Raw genomic sequence first — 18,084 nt, forward strand, 5'->3', positions numbered from 1 at the left:
CTCCTGACCAGGGGTCCAGCCTGCACCCCCTGCACTGGAAGGTGAGGTCTTAACCACTGGGCCGCCAGGGAAGTCCCCAGAAGAATGTTTTTAAAAACAGACAGTATATAGGATTGCAAGGGAACCAGTTATATAGACATACTTTAAAAAATTCTTGTGGTGAGTAAAGAAACAAGATCTAACAGATCTGACAGACTTATAATACCATAATTTCAGTGATAAAGTTACAAGACATCTATAATGTGATATGAAAAGTATCTGATTTCTGTTTGCAGAATCATGGATACTGCTAATACTAATGTGGTTACCTAAATTCATGAATAAAGAAAAAATTATGGCTTGAAATTAGTACAAATAAAAATGGCACTTTTTTTTCCCATCCCAATTCCTAGATTCCTGAATTTTTCTCATTGAACCACACACTTCACAATTTATGAATACAGACTGTATTTTCAAAGATGATTTAATGTGGAAAACTCAACACAAATTTTGCCTTCACAAATAGCTTAACATGAGACCTCTAACCTTTTAAACAGAGCTGTAATACACAGTCGCATCTCCAGTTAGCATTTGACTTGATTCTCGAACACAGGCTTCACAGAATTTGACCAGTGAAATGCGTGCCCAAGAAACCCTGCACTGTATTTGCCTTGTCTTAAAGCCACAGTGCCTCATCTCAGGTTTTGTATAACAAAGAAAAAACAAAGCTTGTTAACCTAAATTAACAGAACTAATCACAAAAACCCCTGATTAGATTCTAGAGAGGAAATGGAAATCACCTTGGGCCAAAGAGAACAAAACTTATCCTTCAAGTACTTTATTTTGGACTTCCACACAGATGGAACTGTGTGGACCCAGATACAGATTTATCAGGCAGATAAATATGTGATATTCAGTAATTAGGTCAAGTCACACGAGCAGTCTTTTGTATTAATTATTTTTTAGGAAATATAATTAGTCATTGTCAGAAATCTGTTTCCTACCGACTGCTTCCAGCTATTTCAAAGGCTATATTTTCCTACAATAGAGCTCCATCATTGCTAAATATCATCATACCAAAACAATAGGATTCTCTTTTATCCAAGGCTTTAAATGTGAGTTTATTCCCTCCCCACCCATCCTTACATATACATACACTGCCCAATAAATGAACGGAAAACCTAAGGCTTCCAGATATTTCACTGGGCTTTTATACTTGGAGATTTAGTACAAGATCTGAATACTCTGAACTTTCTTGCCAAGAGCTATGTATGCTCTTAACACCTGGAAATTGTGTCATTTAGAATCTGCCAGTTACCAAAAATCCTCACCCCCAAACTAATGAGCTTGATTTCCTTAAAGAGAGCATATGAAGTATCCATCATAAAACTATTAGGAAATTTCTGAAATGCCATTGGATTTGATGGCGCTGTTCAGTTAATACATAAAAACCGTAAGCTTAAATAAACTTATTTAAAATTACAAACTCAAAAAAAAAAAAAAGCATACTGGGAGTTGTTTCATAAACTTCATTCTCTTCAGTGCTTTCGCAGTTTACAGACGTTCAGATTTTAGTTCCCTGCTGCCTTTTTCATTTTGATCTTCGTTTGTATCGGATAACTGGGTTTTCAGGGGTATGAATCATAGTTGTATAATTCACAGTGGGAAAATACCCATCAATGAGATCAAATTCATATAAACGAAGCATAGTGGACCAAATTGTCTTGATTTGAACATAGGCAAAATTCTCCCCAATGCAACGATGACGCCCTATAAAAGAAAAAAAAAGTTTCCATAACAATTGGTTGGAATTCTTTCTCATCTCTTTGAGTCTGGAGTGATAAAATTTGCTTATCTACAGTTAATTAAAGGTGAAAAGCAGATATACAGATACTATAGTAAAGAGACATATTCTTTTCATAACAGTGTAAGTAACCATAAAAATCCCAAGAGATTTTTAATGTCTGTTAGGGGAAGCAGCACAGGGGTATTATACAATGATTTTTCGAATTGTTTTTTTCCTGAAACCCAGCATCTATCTAGGTTAAATGTATGTAACGTTTGAAACACACAGTGGTAATCAAGTTTGGAGATATACTAGAATATTCTGAACATCTCTTCCAAGAGACCCAGTTAAAAATGAACCTTCCAATCAAAACTTTAAACGCCATTTCAAATGATAATGGAAAAGGAATTTAATACACTGAAAATAGCAACACATCAAAATGTAAAGGGTCATATACATATAAAAACTGGCAAGCTGATTCTAAAATGCAGAGAGAAATGCAAAGGACTAGATCTCCAAAGCAACCTTGAAAGAGAAAAACCATGTTATAGGACTTAAGACTTCAAATCTGACTTCATTACTAAAATCACAACCTCTGATAATGTGATTTGTAATAAATATGTATTTAGTCTTCCATTCTTGGCACAGAGTTCCTCAAACCACTGGAATTTCCTAAGTGAAGAGAGCAATAAAGGTCAAAGAAGAAAAGAGCCTTTTGTTATTCATAACAACCCCCTCTGAACCACAACTTGAATTTACAAATGAGGTGACTTTTGGGGGTGGGGGTGGCACACCCAGAGAGGGCATGCAGCTGTGTACCCCTTCCTTCTGCTTTGCTCTGTGCTTCTCTTCAGTCAAGCTATTCCTGAGTTGTATACTTCTGCAGTAAACCAGCAGTCCACCTGACCTGCCTCCTGAGAAATCTGTATGCAGGTCAAGAAGCAACAGCTAGAATTGGACATGGAACAATGGACTGGTTCCAAATAGGAAAAGGCTATATATTGTTATCAAGGCTATATATTGTTATCATGCTTATTTAACTTATATGCAGCATACATCATGAGAAATGCTGGACTGGATGAAGCACAAGCTGGAATCAAGATTGCTGGGAGAAATATCAATAACCTCAGATACGCAGATGACACCACCCTTATGGCAGAAGGTGAAGAGGAACTAAAAAGCCTCTTGATGAAAGTGAAAGAGGAAAGTGAAAAAGTTGGCTTAAAGCTCAACATTCAGAAAACTAAGATCATGGCATCTGGTCCCATACTTCATGGCAAACAGATGGGGAAACAATGGAAACAGTGTCAGACTTTATTTTCTTGGGCTCCAAAATCACTGCAGATGGCGACTGCAGCCATGAAATTAAAAGACGCTTGCTCCTTGGAAGAAAAGTTATGACCAACCTAGGCAGCATATTAAAAAACAGAGACATTACTTTGCCAACAAAGTTCCATCTAGTCAAAGCTATGGTTTTTCCAGGAGTCATGTACGGATGTGACAGTTGGACTATAAAGAAAGCTGAGCGCCAAAGACTTGATTCTTTTGAACTGTGTTGGAGAAGACTCTGGAGAGTCCCTTGGACTACAAGGAGATCCAACCAGTCCATCCTAAAGGAAATGAGTCCTGAAATATTCATTGGAAGGACTAATGCTGAAGCTGAAACTCAAATACTTTGGCCACCTGATGCAAAAAGACCGTGATGCTGGGAAATATTGAAGGCAGGGGGAGAAGGGGACGACAGAGGATGAGATGGTTGGATGGCATCACTGACTTGATGGACATGAGTTTGAGTAAACTCCGGGAGTTGGTGATGGAGAAGCCTGGCGTGCTGTAGTCCATGGGATCGCGAAGAGTCAGACATGACTGAGCGACTGAACTGAACTAAAACCATCAGTCAGTAAGCAACCTTTTTGGAGTTCTGTGAGCCATTCTAACAAATTATGGAAGCTCAAAGAGGGAGTCTTAATAGTTACTAAGATCTAAAGTTCCCAAAGGACTTTATACTTTGATTTACGTGAGGAAAAGGTGTGACCAATGATAACACAAGTCATGTCACTTAAACGGTCTTTTTGGAGAAATCAAATAAGTCGTAGAATACAGTTAATCTGTACAAAGTACCAATGACTAGAGAAATTACTGGAGGAACAGCAGTCGGCCTGCATTATTTTAGGATCTTATTCGAAATGCATAGGTTTGCAGTTAGGCACTACCTGTCCAAATTTCAGTTCAGTTCAGTCACTCAGTCATGTCTGACTCTTTGCGATCCCATGGACTGCAGCATGCCAGGCTTCCCTTTCCATTACCAACTTCCAGAGCTTACTCAAACTCATGTCCATGGAGTTGGTGATGCGATCCAACCATCTCATCCTGTCGTCCCCTTCTCCTCCTGCCCTCAATCTTTCCCAGCATCAGGGTCTTTTCAAATGAGTCGGTTCTTCGCATCAGGTAACCAAAGGATTGGAGTTTCAGCTTCAGCATCAGTCCTTCCAATGAATATTCAGGACTGATCTTTAGGATGGACTGGTTGGATCTCCTTGCAGTCCAAGGGACTCTCAAGAGTCTTCTCCAACACCACAGTTCAAAAGCACCAATTCTTTGGCGCTCAGCTTTCTTTATAGTCCAACTCTCCCATCCATACATGACTACTGTCCAAATTTAAAGAACATTATAAGAATACATAGACAACCAAAAGCTCACTAACAATCCAGAAAAGCTTCCATGCCATTACTCTTTTCTGAAATGCTGATTACCTCAGCATATTTAGCTTGAAATGCCCAAATGGTGTGCTAACTTCAACGGTTCTTTAAAACAGAATTCACAAAGAGCTTTAAATATAGCATGATAAGGGAAAACAGGGTAGACTACAAAAATCAGAACTATAAAACTAGATGGGTTACAAAAGGCAACAGAACACTATATAAGGATTCACAGAACTATTTCCTTTAGTAGAAATGAAATATTTCTTCCAACCTGCAAAGATTACACTCCTACAAATGTCTGCAAGCATGTACCCATAAGAAAAGGGGAAGATATTTGTAAATAAAATGCACATGGATTATTTAACAAATATGTTACCAGAACTAACTGTTCAAATATAAAGCGTAATCATCTTACCAGCTCCAAATGGCACATAAGCAAACTTCTCTCCTGATGCTAGACTATCCTCTAAGTAGCGATCAGGATTAAAGTCCAGACGCTCTACCCATGAGTCTTTAAGTCTCTGATTGACAGTAGGAGAAACACACACCTGATGTCCTGGAGGAATGGTATACCCTGCCACAGTCTACAGATGAAAGCAATACATTTCATTAGATAACTTTAAAATAGTCTACCAAATAATCAGATTATTGTATAATAAAGCACTAATATACATGAAGTATACATATATTTTAAAACTGGCTAGTAGGCCAATTAAAAATTATTTTAACTCAAGATGATTTCCATATGACACAACATTGGGCTGGAAGGATATACACAAATTTTAAAAAATAATGCCATGGGGCTGGGGATGGGATTTCAAGAAGCCTTTCACAATCCCATTTATACAGTTCCACAATTAAACAATTACTTACAACAACATCTATGTTATTTTTAAAAAACCAAGGAAACAATACACTTCCATTGTAAAAGCCCTAATTGTTAAAATGTAGGGAGATCGGATGAGCATGTATACTGTCTGTAATTATGTAAAAATATTTATATATCTAGAATATGTAAAATTGAAAATTATGTACAAGTGATTATTCTACATCTTTAAAAAATTCTCTTTGATATGGCACTATTTCTTTTCGATAAATAAAACTTGGGGCCACAGAGGAAAAGCTCTAGCCAGGAGACTCACCTGAGGAGTTTTGGCCAGTCTCATCATGGTCATTATAGGAGGTCGAAGTCTTAATGTTTCTTTTATACAGCGATCAAGTAAATTGAGATCCTTGAGCTAAAAAGAGAAACATTTTCCAGGTTTTACAAACATTTAACATACTGCAACAGGATACAAACAAGTTCAGAGTGGCTGAATAAAAACAGTTTTATTACTGTCCATGGTCAGCAAAGAAAAAGAAGGCAAGATAACAGATCACTCTGACGAATGGCATGGTAAGGGCCTGCAAAAAGTCTCACACATGAGAACATTAGCAAAAATCATCAGTTTCAGCTTTTTCAAAACCTGTGCACAAATGTTTATAGCATCCAAATGTCAATCAACTGATGAAGAGGTTAATGAAAGTGGTATAATCACACAATGGAATGTCACTTCACAATAAGGCTAAAGTACTGATACATGCTACAACATGGATTAATCTTGAAAACATGCTAAGTGAAAGAAGCTAGTCACCAGAGACTACATACTGTATGATCCCATTCATATGAAATGTCCAAATAGGCAAACACAAAGAGACAAAATATACATTAGTGGTTGCCAGGGGCAGGGGAAATGGACTGCCCACGACCCTCTTTTGGAAGTGGTGTAAACATTTTCAAATGAAACTCTGACGATGGTGTCACAATTCTGAAAATATTTTTAAAAACCAGTGGATTATATACTTTAATAGGTGGATTTTACAGTATGTAATTAGCTATCACTAAAAATTACTAAAATCAGGAATTAAAAGGAGACAGCACTATTGACCTAATAGAAAAGAATGATAAAAGAATACTTTAACAACTGTTTGCCAACAAATTAGATAACTTAGATGAAACAAATTCCTAGAAAGACACAAACTGCCAAAAACTAACTCAAAAAGAAATTGAATAGATTTGTAAAAAGGGAAGACATTGAATTAGTAATCAAAAACTACCCACAAAGAAAGCACAGGCCTAGATGGCTTCACTGGTTAATACTACCAGACATTAAGAAAGCAGTAATACCAGTCCTTCACAAAGCCTTCCTAAAAGGAAAAAAGAGGAGGGAACACTTCTAAACTCCTTCTCTGAGAACCAATAATATACCCCAACACCAAAATCTGTCAAAGACATCACAATAAAACTATAGCCCACTATCCCCTGAGAATATAGTCCAAAAGTCCTCAACAAAATACCAGCAGACAGATCCAGGATTAGGACATTTCAGGGGAAGCTATGATGAATTTTCTAAAATAATCAATTTAATCTATAGTATATAGAAGATCCCAAATTGTCCCCTTTAAAAATCAGCCACACACACTCAGTATCATAAGCAGCAATGAAGCTGAAAATCCCACGAACCTGGTCATAAGTCAGAGGAGGCAGATTCTCGCCACAGACCGTCTTCTGTTCTGAAAAACATTTTTCTTGAAGTGTTTTGTCCCTGGCCAAAAAGAAGCCCATCCAGGCACTAGTGGTTGAAGAAGTATGCTGCCCTGCCAAGAGCAGTCCAATAAGCATGCCTGCTATTTCATCATCCGTCAGAGGACGGCCATCCCTACAGAATGGACCACATACACGAATTTAACATTTGCAGATGCACTTCATGCCCCAACCTTTACATAAAAATTAGTTCATTTTTCCTCTTGCATTTGCCCATCAAAAGTCCAATTTTTTTTTCCCCTTTAGAGAAGGGAGGCCAATAAAAACTATGACATTGATTATAAAGACTTCATTGCAGTTTACTAGCAAACTTTTCACATGCACGGTACTAAATTCCAGTAAGGCACAGGATCCCAGTAATTTATGTCTCATCCATTTATGAAGTTCAAAGGTCATATCTACTAATTTTTGCCAGTATTATTACTTTTTAAATGTACATATTATTTAACTATGTTTTTAATGTGGAATTTCCTGCTTCAGTTTAATATGTGATCTGAAGAGCTCTTACTTGTAAGTAGACTCTAGTAAAGTTTGGAGAATGTCATCAATTTTTTCTCCTGACTCTCTGCGTTTCTGGATTGCCTTGTAGAAAATATTCTTGATCTCCCGATGAGCTCTGTCCCTGCGTCTGTAATTCACACATGAAGATGACTTTAAAAAATTAAGCAATACTTTCAGGTATCAATTGACAAAACTCAGAACCATGAGAAAAAAAAAAGAATCCATGAAAATCTTATATTGTTAGGAATTTCTGAGGTCCTTAAGGACAGGAAATGTGTTATAATATACATATCCCTGATTCTGAACACACTACCTATGTTGTAACTGAAGACTCAAATGATTACTCCTTTATAACCATTTTCCATTTTAAAAGAAAGCAGAAATAATCCTTTACGTTAACAGGAAATTCCAATTCTAAGCAAATTAATTCTTGAAGTGGACAGACTCTGGTTCTTCTACAGGATTTAAAATTTGAATGACTCCCATTCCTCACTTGAACAGAAATGAATCAATAAAGGCTACTAATAGGCAAAACACTAAGCTACATGTCAAGTCCTGTGAGCAGTGTTTCTCTATATCCCAGATGATCCTTGCTCTTAAGGAGATCACAACAGAGCTGACAAGGAGACAGAAAAAGGTATGGATACTTCAAAACACAGAAACTTCACAATAAACTACAAATTAGTCAAATACTTTCAAGTGCTTAGAAAGCTGCATCACTTCTAGGCAGAGTTCAGGAACTTTCCTGAGTACAAGGAATATGTGGGACACGTGGGTTTTAAACTAACAGGACAGTCAAATTAACCTTTCTAAAACTGAAACTTACCTTTCAATGAGCTCACTATGTAAAAAAATGTTGCATTCTTACAGAAGAAGGGAGGCTAATAATCTCCGCCAATTTGTTTGTTTCTATATTTAATTTTTATTTTTGTTAATGCAAAGCAAACCAATAGTACAGTAATTAAACACAAAGTGAAATGACCAAGCATCGTCTCTTTATCCATACCTGAAACTAGGCAGAGGGAGCCAGCCTGGCAAAAGCCAGGCTGCATGGCTAAAACCTCCATCCAAATCCGCATACAGTCGTGCCACCTTCTCATTGAGTTGACCTCTGATTTCCTTTCCATGTAAACAATGGCTGGCTGTTAAAATTATGAGCTCAGAAAGAGCTTCAAACAAATCTAGAGGGAAAAAGATCATTCCCATTACTATTGCCCAAAATTCTTTTGAAATGTTGTTTTCTTAGAGATGCAAAAGTACTGTGAAGGAAATGAGAATAAAAATTTAACTCATTAACCAACAAGATCCTTTCCACACCATCGAAAAAAGCCTGCAGACAGGCTACAATAAAGAAAAACCAGAAACCAAAGGCAGCCCACCTCTTTGGATAGCCAAGATAGATGCCACAGAGGTAACTAAAACCTCACTCAGACTCACGAGCCCTTCATCTCAAAGATAAAAAGAAGATGAAAATGAATGTGGTTATCTGGGTTCCAGGTCACAGGATAATAAAGGCAATAAAAAGGTTATTTAGAACATACGGGGATAAAAAGGTGCTTTCTAAGAAAGAGCAGTCCAAAGACTGAAGAATGGATTATTCCCCAGATCAAAAGTGGGAAATTCATAAGTGGGGAAAAAAAACCTGAAGTCTTGAAAAAGTCTTAAAAGAAAACTAACTAATTACCATCTTGAATATGCAAACGTTAGCGACAGATGCATCAGGTAAGCACACCTGGAGGACACTTTAAAAGTCACAACAATTACCCAGTCGATATCCTGTTCTTTGATTCCATGTTCACCAAACGAACTTCTAGTTGTCATTTGGCTTTCCAATTAGATTGCCAATAAAGAGAAGTGCAGCAAATATTACGCTGTTCTTTGTCCCATAACTGCATCTCATTTGTACTTATTCAGTTAGCATTCTCATTTATACATCAGCTTCTCATAGAATAGGAAGTATGTCACATAAAATTTAGGTCTATTAAATAAAACCAGGTTCCTGGACCTTTTATAGAAGCTGAAGACTAGATCCAGAATGTGATGACCTACACAGTAGTCTTACTGCCCTGGAGATAGATGTGGCTGCCTGCTAGGGCTATGGCAGTGGTTTCGATGGCAACACTTAATTGCAGTCCAGTATAAAAACTAGATTCACAGAGTCCAAAGAATGTTATGTTACATTCAATATATTCCCTACATAATGCGAGAAAGCACATAATAACGTTTTTTTTTAATTTCTATTGGTAACAGCTAAAATCGCTCTTTTGGTAGTACAGAAAGCTTATGTATTTAATCTTACATTTTTGTTGAAATAACTCATTACCATACAACATTAGAAAAATAATGTATTACATATATAATTTAATCTTTTAGACATCAACTTGCTGACATGGAAGGCAAATTTTTTTATTTTATATATTATCTTAAAATGACCTTGAATGTTAAGTTTTACATTTGGTTTATTTCAAAATTCAATCATTAATCATTTTTATGTAATTGAGCTAACCAATATGCAAATTAATTAAGATATTTTAAGATTTTGCTAAGTGAGCAACAATAATTACTTCCTCTCAAGTCTTTTAACTCCATAACATGTTCATTTCATTAAACATACGGTGGTTTTGCTTCCCAGGTAGCATGAGCGGTAAAAAGCCCGCCTGCCAATGCAGGAGGCATAATAGATGTGGATTCAATCCCTGGATCAGGAAGATCCCCTGGAGGAGGGCACGGCAACCCACCCCAGTATCCCTGCCTGGAGAATCACTTGGACAGAGGAGCCTGGTGGGCTGCAGTCCGCGGGGTGGCAAAGAGTCAGACACGACTGAAGCGATTTGGCATGCAGGCAAAGGTGGTTTCACACGTGTTGTAGTGTGCTCTTTACACACACACACACACATTCTTAACATTTCTAGTCACAGAAAAGCAGACATATTCGGACAAACGAGAAACCAAAATATTGTGCTTACTCTTTTCTCCACTTTCTCCCCAACTTCTAAAGTAGTCTTTTGTTTCTTTTTCAATTATAGAAACATGCTGTCTGAAGTGGGCTATGTTAAGACCACTTTTCAACATTTTCTTCTGCTCCAAGAAAACCTTCAAAATATTAAGGGTACACAAGTATTAAAACACAGTTCTGTTTTATCATGAGACTCATTTGGGTTACTATAACTCTTTAATACTCAAAGAAAGCAATCTTCTAAAAAATTGAAAATAAAGATAAAGTAATTTTCTTCACCACACCAGATAAAACTTCATGCTTCTATCTGAAATAACATGTAGTAGACACTTGCTATGCAGGTCCAAGTCAAATGATAAATTAGGAACCCCACTTCTGGCCTTCCTTCCTATACATGCATGCTTTCCCCACTTTTGACTCCAAGGCTGCCTCCTCCTATTCCATTATACCCTAGTCTCCCAACCCAACCCAGATGCCAACCCAGTCTCCCAAAGGTCCATTCTGCTTTGGTAACATCTTTATCCTCTTTCACATATTCTACCATTTATTCCCAAACAAATATCATTCCTCACTCACATTATCTTCCAAAAGTTTAATTAGAATGTTATACAGTGGGAATAAATTCACACTAAGACAATAAACCCTTTGGGGAAGTTCTTAAAATAGAACTTCCCCAAAGGGTTTATGTTAGATATATCCAACCAGAGGGATTAACCTAGGCTTTCACTTTTGGTCTGAAGGAGAGCTGTTCATTCCTCCATACCTCCTCAATCCCCAGAAGCAACACTTAACGTCAATTCTCAGCTGCTATACTAGAGTACTGGGCAATGCGCGGTACATTGACAGCCAGAGGCTGCACCAAGTAATTAAGCTAATTATCAGATCTGCATTTCATACCAAGTTGCAGCACTTAAATATTTGCCTTCTGGGGAGCAAAGAAATCACACAAACTTCAAAAACCAACAACATCTAGCTCAGAAGAGCTCTCATCCTAGAATTTCAGGTAGGAGGTAGGAAAGTATTAATAGGAGGCCTTTCTGATGAAATAAGTTTTTCCTTCTTACTACTTCAAATCAAATGTTAACACGCTAAGTTCTCATTGATTCTATGAATATTGCTTTGCACAGGAAGCCCTTTAAAACTGTTTAGTCCACACCAGCAGCTATTAAGCAAAATACCCATTCTCTGTCAGCTACCCTTGGTTTTCCTTCTTATAAATGCTTCCTGATTCTTCAGAGTTTTGAGGCAAGGAATAATCTCTTCTACACTTTAGCAATACAGCTTACACTACTAGCTATAAATTGTATAGTGGAGGTTTGTCTTTCTTCAAGCTAACAGTGTCACCTACCGTATTAGGCACATCATAGGCAACGCCCTTCCCAAACACAGGTGTTGTCAGCCGACTGTAGACATCCTCGGCATTCAAGTCTTCATTTTTACTATTGAAAAGCAGGGCGGCAGCCTCACTCCCCAGCAGGTAAGTAAACGTCTTGCCCACCATGGTGAAACTAAAGACAGGCCCGTACTGAAGAGAGAAAAACACCCATAGTGATGTGACCAAAAAATCCGTAAGCGCTAAGACACTCATCTTAAACAATGAAATAAGACATTGTTGAAGGTCAAAACATTCACAAACCTTAATGCAATTCTTCCCCCGTCTTTGTCCAAATGTATAATCACGTTCATCCAGTTCCAAATAAAATATAAATAAAACTTTCTATTCTGCTTTCTTCACTCCTTATATTGAAAATATTTTCTATCTTTCACAGACATATCAACTGTTCTATGGTTGATGTGTCCATTTATTTATTATAGATAATTATGTAATGAATATCTCTGAGAATATAGATATTTTTTTCCCTTTGATTAAAAGTAACTTTACAGGAGTAGCCAAAGAATATGACCTTTCCTAAAGTCCTTGCTATGTGAAGGTACCAAGATTTTATTTAGCTATGAGTCTTACCACTATTTCACCAACACTGAATGATCTCATTTTTAATTTTTTTGTTAATCTGGTTAGGTGCTAAATGCTTTGCTTTGCAGTTTTCTGATTACTATTAGAGATTTCAGTTACTGGGTATACAATCATGAAGAAAAATACTGTCTCTGACTCAAGAAACTCCAGTCTATTTAAAAAGATACAACTCAATTGAATAAGTACATTAACAAATATAAAATTACAAACGTGACAAGTACTACACAAAGGAAAGCAACTCTTTGATGAGAGAACCGATAAAAGGGACTAAAAGGAGAAAAAGACACCAGAGCTGAGACCTAAAGCATGGGTAGGGGTAGTAGTTAGCCTGATGGCAGAGCATGCGCAGAGTTCTAAAGTTAAAAGAGAAGGTAAGGATGTGATGAGTCTATCTAGTAGGGCCATACAGAGCCTTATAAGCCACATTCAGGGAGTTGTATCCTTGCAAGCAACGGAATGAAATGGAAGGTCTTAAACTGCATGGAAAAGATAGTAATCTGTGCATATTTTAAAAGAAAGATCCCTCTGGCTCCTGGATGGAGAGGAGGGAGGGATAGGAGCTGAAGGAGAGCCAGACGACCAGCAAGCCTGTTACGGGAGCCTGATGATGAGCACTCGGGACAATGTAATGGAGAGGCAGTGGGAACAGAAGCAGAAGGATATGGAATTATTCTGAAGAGAAAATCTGCAGGCTTGGCAATGAATTGATGGATGGAGCAGGAAGTATCAAGAGTGAATCCTAGGCTCCTGGTACACTGCAAAACTGGTAGAACAATGATGAAGAAGGTGAACAGGAAGGACCATCAGGATTAGAGAGAAAAATCAAAGGGTCAGATTTTTTAAATGTTTGATTTCAGGTGACTTTGGACAACTAAGAAAAAATCATGTGGGAGGTGGATATCCAGGTCTGAAGACCAAAGAAGAGACCTGAACCGGAGACTTTAATTTGGGTGTTATTTACATCTGGCTGGGCTTTCCAGGTGGCGCAGAGGTAAAGAATCCGCCTGTCAGTGCAGCAGATGCAGTTCAGTCCCTGGGTGGGAAGATCCCCTGGAGAAGGGCATGGCGACCCACTCCAGGATTCTTGCCTGGGTAATTCCATGGACAGAGGAAGCTGGTGGGTTACAGTCCACGGGGTCACAAAGAGTCAGACACAACTGAGGGACTAACACTTTCACATTTTCACTTCATGTGGCTAAAAACTGAAGCTGCAGGTAGAGACAAGATCAGCTAGGAAAGAATAAAGGCCAAGGACCAAACCTCAGTGAATCCCAACAGTTAATGGCCAAGCGTGAGCCCACAAATGAGTTACGAAAGCAGCATTCACACAAGCAGAAGAAAAAGTGAGAGAAGCCACAGCTAAGGTGAGAGTGGTCATCACTGACAAATACAGCTGAGTTCACTATATTAGGACATGGCACTCATTAGTGAAGGGGTTGAAAGACAGACTCGAGTGGACTAAAGAGTAAGTAAGGAGGAGGTGTGGAAATAGACACTTAGTACAGAAACTTGCTGAAGGGGGAGGGACAAGAGAGGGGGTTAGAAAATTCCACAGATGCATGGTTTAAAAAAAAGGGTCAATTATTAATAGTATCCATGTTAACTGTGATCAGTGAATATACAATTGAGGCCAGTGGCTTTTAAACCATAGTTGCCAGAACTAGATTTCTTCAGAGATAATCCCAGAATAAAGAAGAGCATAAGAGGGTCTCTAAGACCTCTCCAGTTCTTAATCCAGAGCAGCTCCAATTTTATCTGTTACCTGTACTAGGGATAAGCATAAGATTACATTTTTTAAAAATATTCCACCATTTAAAAGAAAATTGGAAAAGGACTAATTTCTTTTCCTTTAATGATTTGTAACACTTACCTTCTCATATGCATCTTCTAGGAATTCAATTGGACTTTTCCCAAATGCTATAGCATGTCCAAGGAATGGAATTGGAGAGACAATGTATGGTGGACTTTTCTGCAAAAGAAAACAAACAAAAAAACTTCGAGTTTACATTTCTTATTATAAGACATTCAGTTTAGTTTCACAATTCAAAAAGAAAAAAAGAAAGAAACTTGTCCTTAATATTAAGGAGTTACCAAAAGATGAAGCACCAAAAGTAACTTCACGACAAGCAAATCGCAAATACCTTTGAGAGGGCAGCTTTGGGAAAAAGAAGAGAAACTCAAAACCTGGTATAAGATAAATGACCAGACAAACATCACAGTACTGCAATTATAAATGCTGAACACTTTCTAGAATATGCCCAGTATTATCAGTGGCTCTAGGCAACTTTCCTAACCATAAATAAAAAGAAAAACAACAACACTAAACTCAAACTATGGTTTCTTGAGCACTTATTTCTACTACCACTCACAATTTTAGTCCCCAAATCTTGCCTAAATCTTTACTCCCACAATGGGGAAAAAAAAAACAGAGTAACTTGAGGGAAAGAAGGGAAATGTTTAAGATGCTACATTTCTCATTACGGTCAACAGAACACATTATCATGCCTCTCTCAAGGAATGATCTAGATCCATTGATTTTAAAGAGAGAGAAAATCAGTTCTAGCAGGAACATTTTAGCACTCACTATAAAAGGTACTTCTGGGCTTCCCAGATGGCTCAGTGGTAAAGAATCAACCTGCCAAAGCAGGAGACATAGGTTCTGGCCAGGAAGATCCCCTGGAGGAAATGACAACCCACTCCAGTATTCTTGCCTGGAGAATTCCATGGACAGAGGAGCCTGGCAGGCTATAGTCCATGGGGTTGCAGAGTCCGACACGAATGAACTACTGAGCACGCTGGCTTAAAGTGTACTTCAGATGCCCCAAAATGAGACTCACAGATTACAGCATCAATTCTCCTGAAATCAAACGTGCAGTTATGAAAAAGGACAATAGTCCTCATATCTTTCGTAGTCTCAAAGAGAAAGGAGCTCTACAAACTCACTCTTTGGACAATAGTAGCAACAATCTTAAAATACTACAGTTGTCTTTCCAAAGATAATACTTCCTCAAAAATACCACACATAGGAGGAAAAAAAAAAAAAAACTGCCTCATGCCTGTTAGAGGTCAAACAAAAATCATTTCAAAAACTACTTGGTCAATAGTTTGTGATTTCCACTGTCAGTAAAAAATGGATTCTATTGTCTGTGCTACCTGGTTTGGCTAAAAACGCATTCATCACATATATTCGGGAAATAGAAGCCAGTGGTCAGTAAAGGCTCTAAGTTACAAAATCTGATATTTTATTAGCATCATAGGAAGGTTCCTGCAACAACTCATGACGCTCACTCTACCAAATTGAACACATTCCTCTCCAAACTGATGTAAAATCGGCATTGGGGGTTACACATCCCATAGCGCACTGAACCACTCAAGGGCAGCCACCCAGGATGACGACCACCAGGGCCGAAGCTGCCCCAAACACCACCAACAGGGCCCCCACCAGGGCTGAAACACCCCTTACGGCGGCCAGTACCGTCAACCGGACGCTCAGGGCCACGGCCGCCACCCCGACCCTGGCCCGGTCAACAAAGCCATCTCTAAGACCACAGTCGCGGCAAACACGACCCCGACGAGGACGAGGCACGCGACCGACATCAGGGCACCCAGCACCAAGCTCAGCAAGGGCAGGGCAGTCGCGACCGCCCGCGCCACCAGAATCGGGGCTGCTGCCTCTCGACCCCCTCCCAACGCCAGCCTCCAGCGTGCCCGCCGCCACTTCCCGGCACCACCGCGGTGCCAGCCCCTCGCTGGCTCTTCGGTCGCCCTGGTCGCAGCGTCCCCCCCACCAGAACCCCCAGGGGTGCACGTACCGCCCCAGCCGGCAGTGGTGGGGCCAGGTGGCCAACCGCGAGGCGGAGCAGGTACACCAGACTGAGCGTGAAGGCGCAGGCGACGAGCAGCACGGATGGGAGGTTGCCGCCCGTTACTTGCTCCATCGCCTGCTCCAGCACTGACCCGCCCGCCTGCAGTAAGTCCAGCATCACCATCCCGGCCGCCACCCCCGCGTCAGTTTGCCAGAGACGCTGGAGGCCGAGGTCGCCGCGGCTCCTCCGAATCCACCGAAGAAGAGAAGCTGGCAGATGGGCGTTAGGAGGTGGCCCCAGCCAGCAGGTCTCCTACTAAGCCCAGCCCCACCCCCTATAACTACCGGCTCGTTCCCACACCACCCTGCACGTCACAGAATGGGGCGGGGCCTGCCTCTAGCCACGCCCCTTAAGTGGAACCCGCCCCCCCATGCCGAAGTCTCCTTGCGCCGAGAGAGAGAGGCCCTAAAGAAGCAGGCTACGCCTGTGGCACGGGGAGTGCAGAGACAGAAGAGAAACATAGGCTTAAGAGGAGGTCGCCCCTGAGAATCGCGGGCCACCCGAGCCTGTGTGTCCTTGGTGCGGGGCGCCAGCACACGACACCATAATGGGACGGGCGGAAGGATTTCAGGGAGGGTTGCGGCACGGCGGCAGCGGCGGCGCGCGGTCGGTGATTGCACCGCGCGCGGCTGAGGTGATCTCGGCTTATGTGGCGTCAGCGGGGCGGGTGGCCGGGGCGCCGCCCCCTGCCTGGGCGCCGGAAGGCGCCACACCTGAACCCTTTGGAGGGCCGCGTCCTGGGCAATCGGAGACTTCCAAGTACCCGCGGTAAAGGGAGATTGTGAAAGACGCCTTCTACACCCTGAAGGCTGGGACGCTGAGGTCATTCCCACCTCACCTCGAATAAAACCAGACAGGTATTCATATGCAGTGATAGAGGTAACATCTCGTGGTTATTGGGGGTTCTGCGTCTGACGGAAGCAAATTTTGCAAAATAGGTATCTATGTTACAGGCCGTCGAGACCTGTTTGAGGCAATATTTCCCAAGAACGCCACTTATTCTGGCTGTTTAGAACGAGACAGATTTTGAAACTGAACTTCGGTCCTCCTGTTACACGCAATCTGAGCTCATCCACGCTTGTGGTTTCCAAAACATGCATGTAAAATGACCGCCAAGTGGAACTCTCCTGTTAGGTAACTGTCACCAGCCCCTGGCCAGATTCATTGCTTTATACAGTCAACGTTAAGAGCTGGCTGCTGTGCTTGGCACTGGGAATACAGCAGTGAAAGAGAAAACTGCGAGGCCCAGTGGAAGGAGCAGTAAACAACCAGTTGCCTGTTCTGACTCCTCTGTCTGGAGATCTGATGCTCGTATCAGATGAGTAACGCCAAGTAAACGCATAAATCTTCACTCACCTGGCTGCCAACCCGCTCCTCCTGTACTGCGTCTGTACGAGGGGCACCAGTGGCCACCAAACTGCCCTCCTGCGCTGCGCATCACATCTCATCAGTCACCAAGTCCTGTAATTCCACCGCCTTAAAAGTTGCTCCATTCTTGCCACTGCCTTGAGTTCGGCCCTGGTCATTGCTTGTCTGCATTACTGCAGTCATAGGCTAACTGGACCCTAATCCTTGTCTTTTAATCTACCCTCCACAAAGGTTACCATTTCTACTGTCACTAAAGTTGTGTTGCAGTTGACTTCATCAGTTTCCTCTGTTACCAGATGAACTTAAGAATGGGGACCATGTCTCAACTGTTTTTATATTCTGCATTTATTCGGATTTATAGCTGTTC

General features: G+C 40.4%; 1 protein-coding gene across 1 annotated transcript; it reads right to left on the bottom strand.

The window, feature by feature from the left end:
- Positions 1–447: 447 nt before the first annotated feature.
- LOC120877853 (lanosterol 14-alpha demethylase) lies at positions 448–18,084 on the bottom strand. Its single transcript, XM_040260271.1, has 10 exons — positions 16,296–18,084; positions 14,354–14,452; positions 11,857–12,033; positions 10,519–10,645; positions 8,559–8,733; positions 7,560–7,679; positions 6,971–7,166; positions 5,610–5,705; positions 4,883–5,051; positions 448–1,749 (listed from the first exon to the last, which is right to left on the bottom strand). The coding sequence occupies exons 1-10, from the start codon at positions 16,470–16,472 to the stop codon at positions 1,571–1,573; spliced, it is 1,515 nt and encodes a 504-aa protein (XP_040116205.1). The 5' UTR covers positions 16,473–18,084; the 3' UTR covers positions 448–1,570.

The sequence above is a fragment of the Oryx dammah genome, unplaced genomic scaffold (assembly GCF_014754425.2).
Source record: "Oryx dammah isolate SB20612 unplaced genomic scaffold, SCBI_Odam_1.1 HiC_scaffold_18, whole genome shotgun sequence".
In the NCBI taxonomy this organism is placed as follows: Eukaryota; Metazoa; Chordata; class Mammalia; order Artiodactyla; family Bovidae; genus Oryx; species Oryx dammah.

Coding starts and splice junctions, on each gene's coding strand:
- LOC120877853 (XM_040260271.1), bottom strand. CDS start 16,472: ATGGTGATGCTGGACTTACTGCAGGCGGGCGGGTCAGTGCTGGAGCAG. Junction 5,706..6,970: donor CTCCTCTGACTTATGACCAG/GTTCGTGGGATT, acceptor TTCTCTTTTTAG/CTCAAGGATCTCAATTTACT. Junction 1,750..4,882: donor TTATGTGCCATTTGGAGCTG/GTAAGATGATTA, acceptor TTTCTTTTATAG/GGCGTCATCGTTGCATTGGG.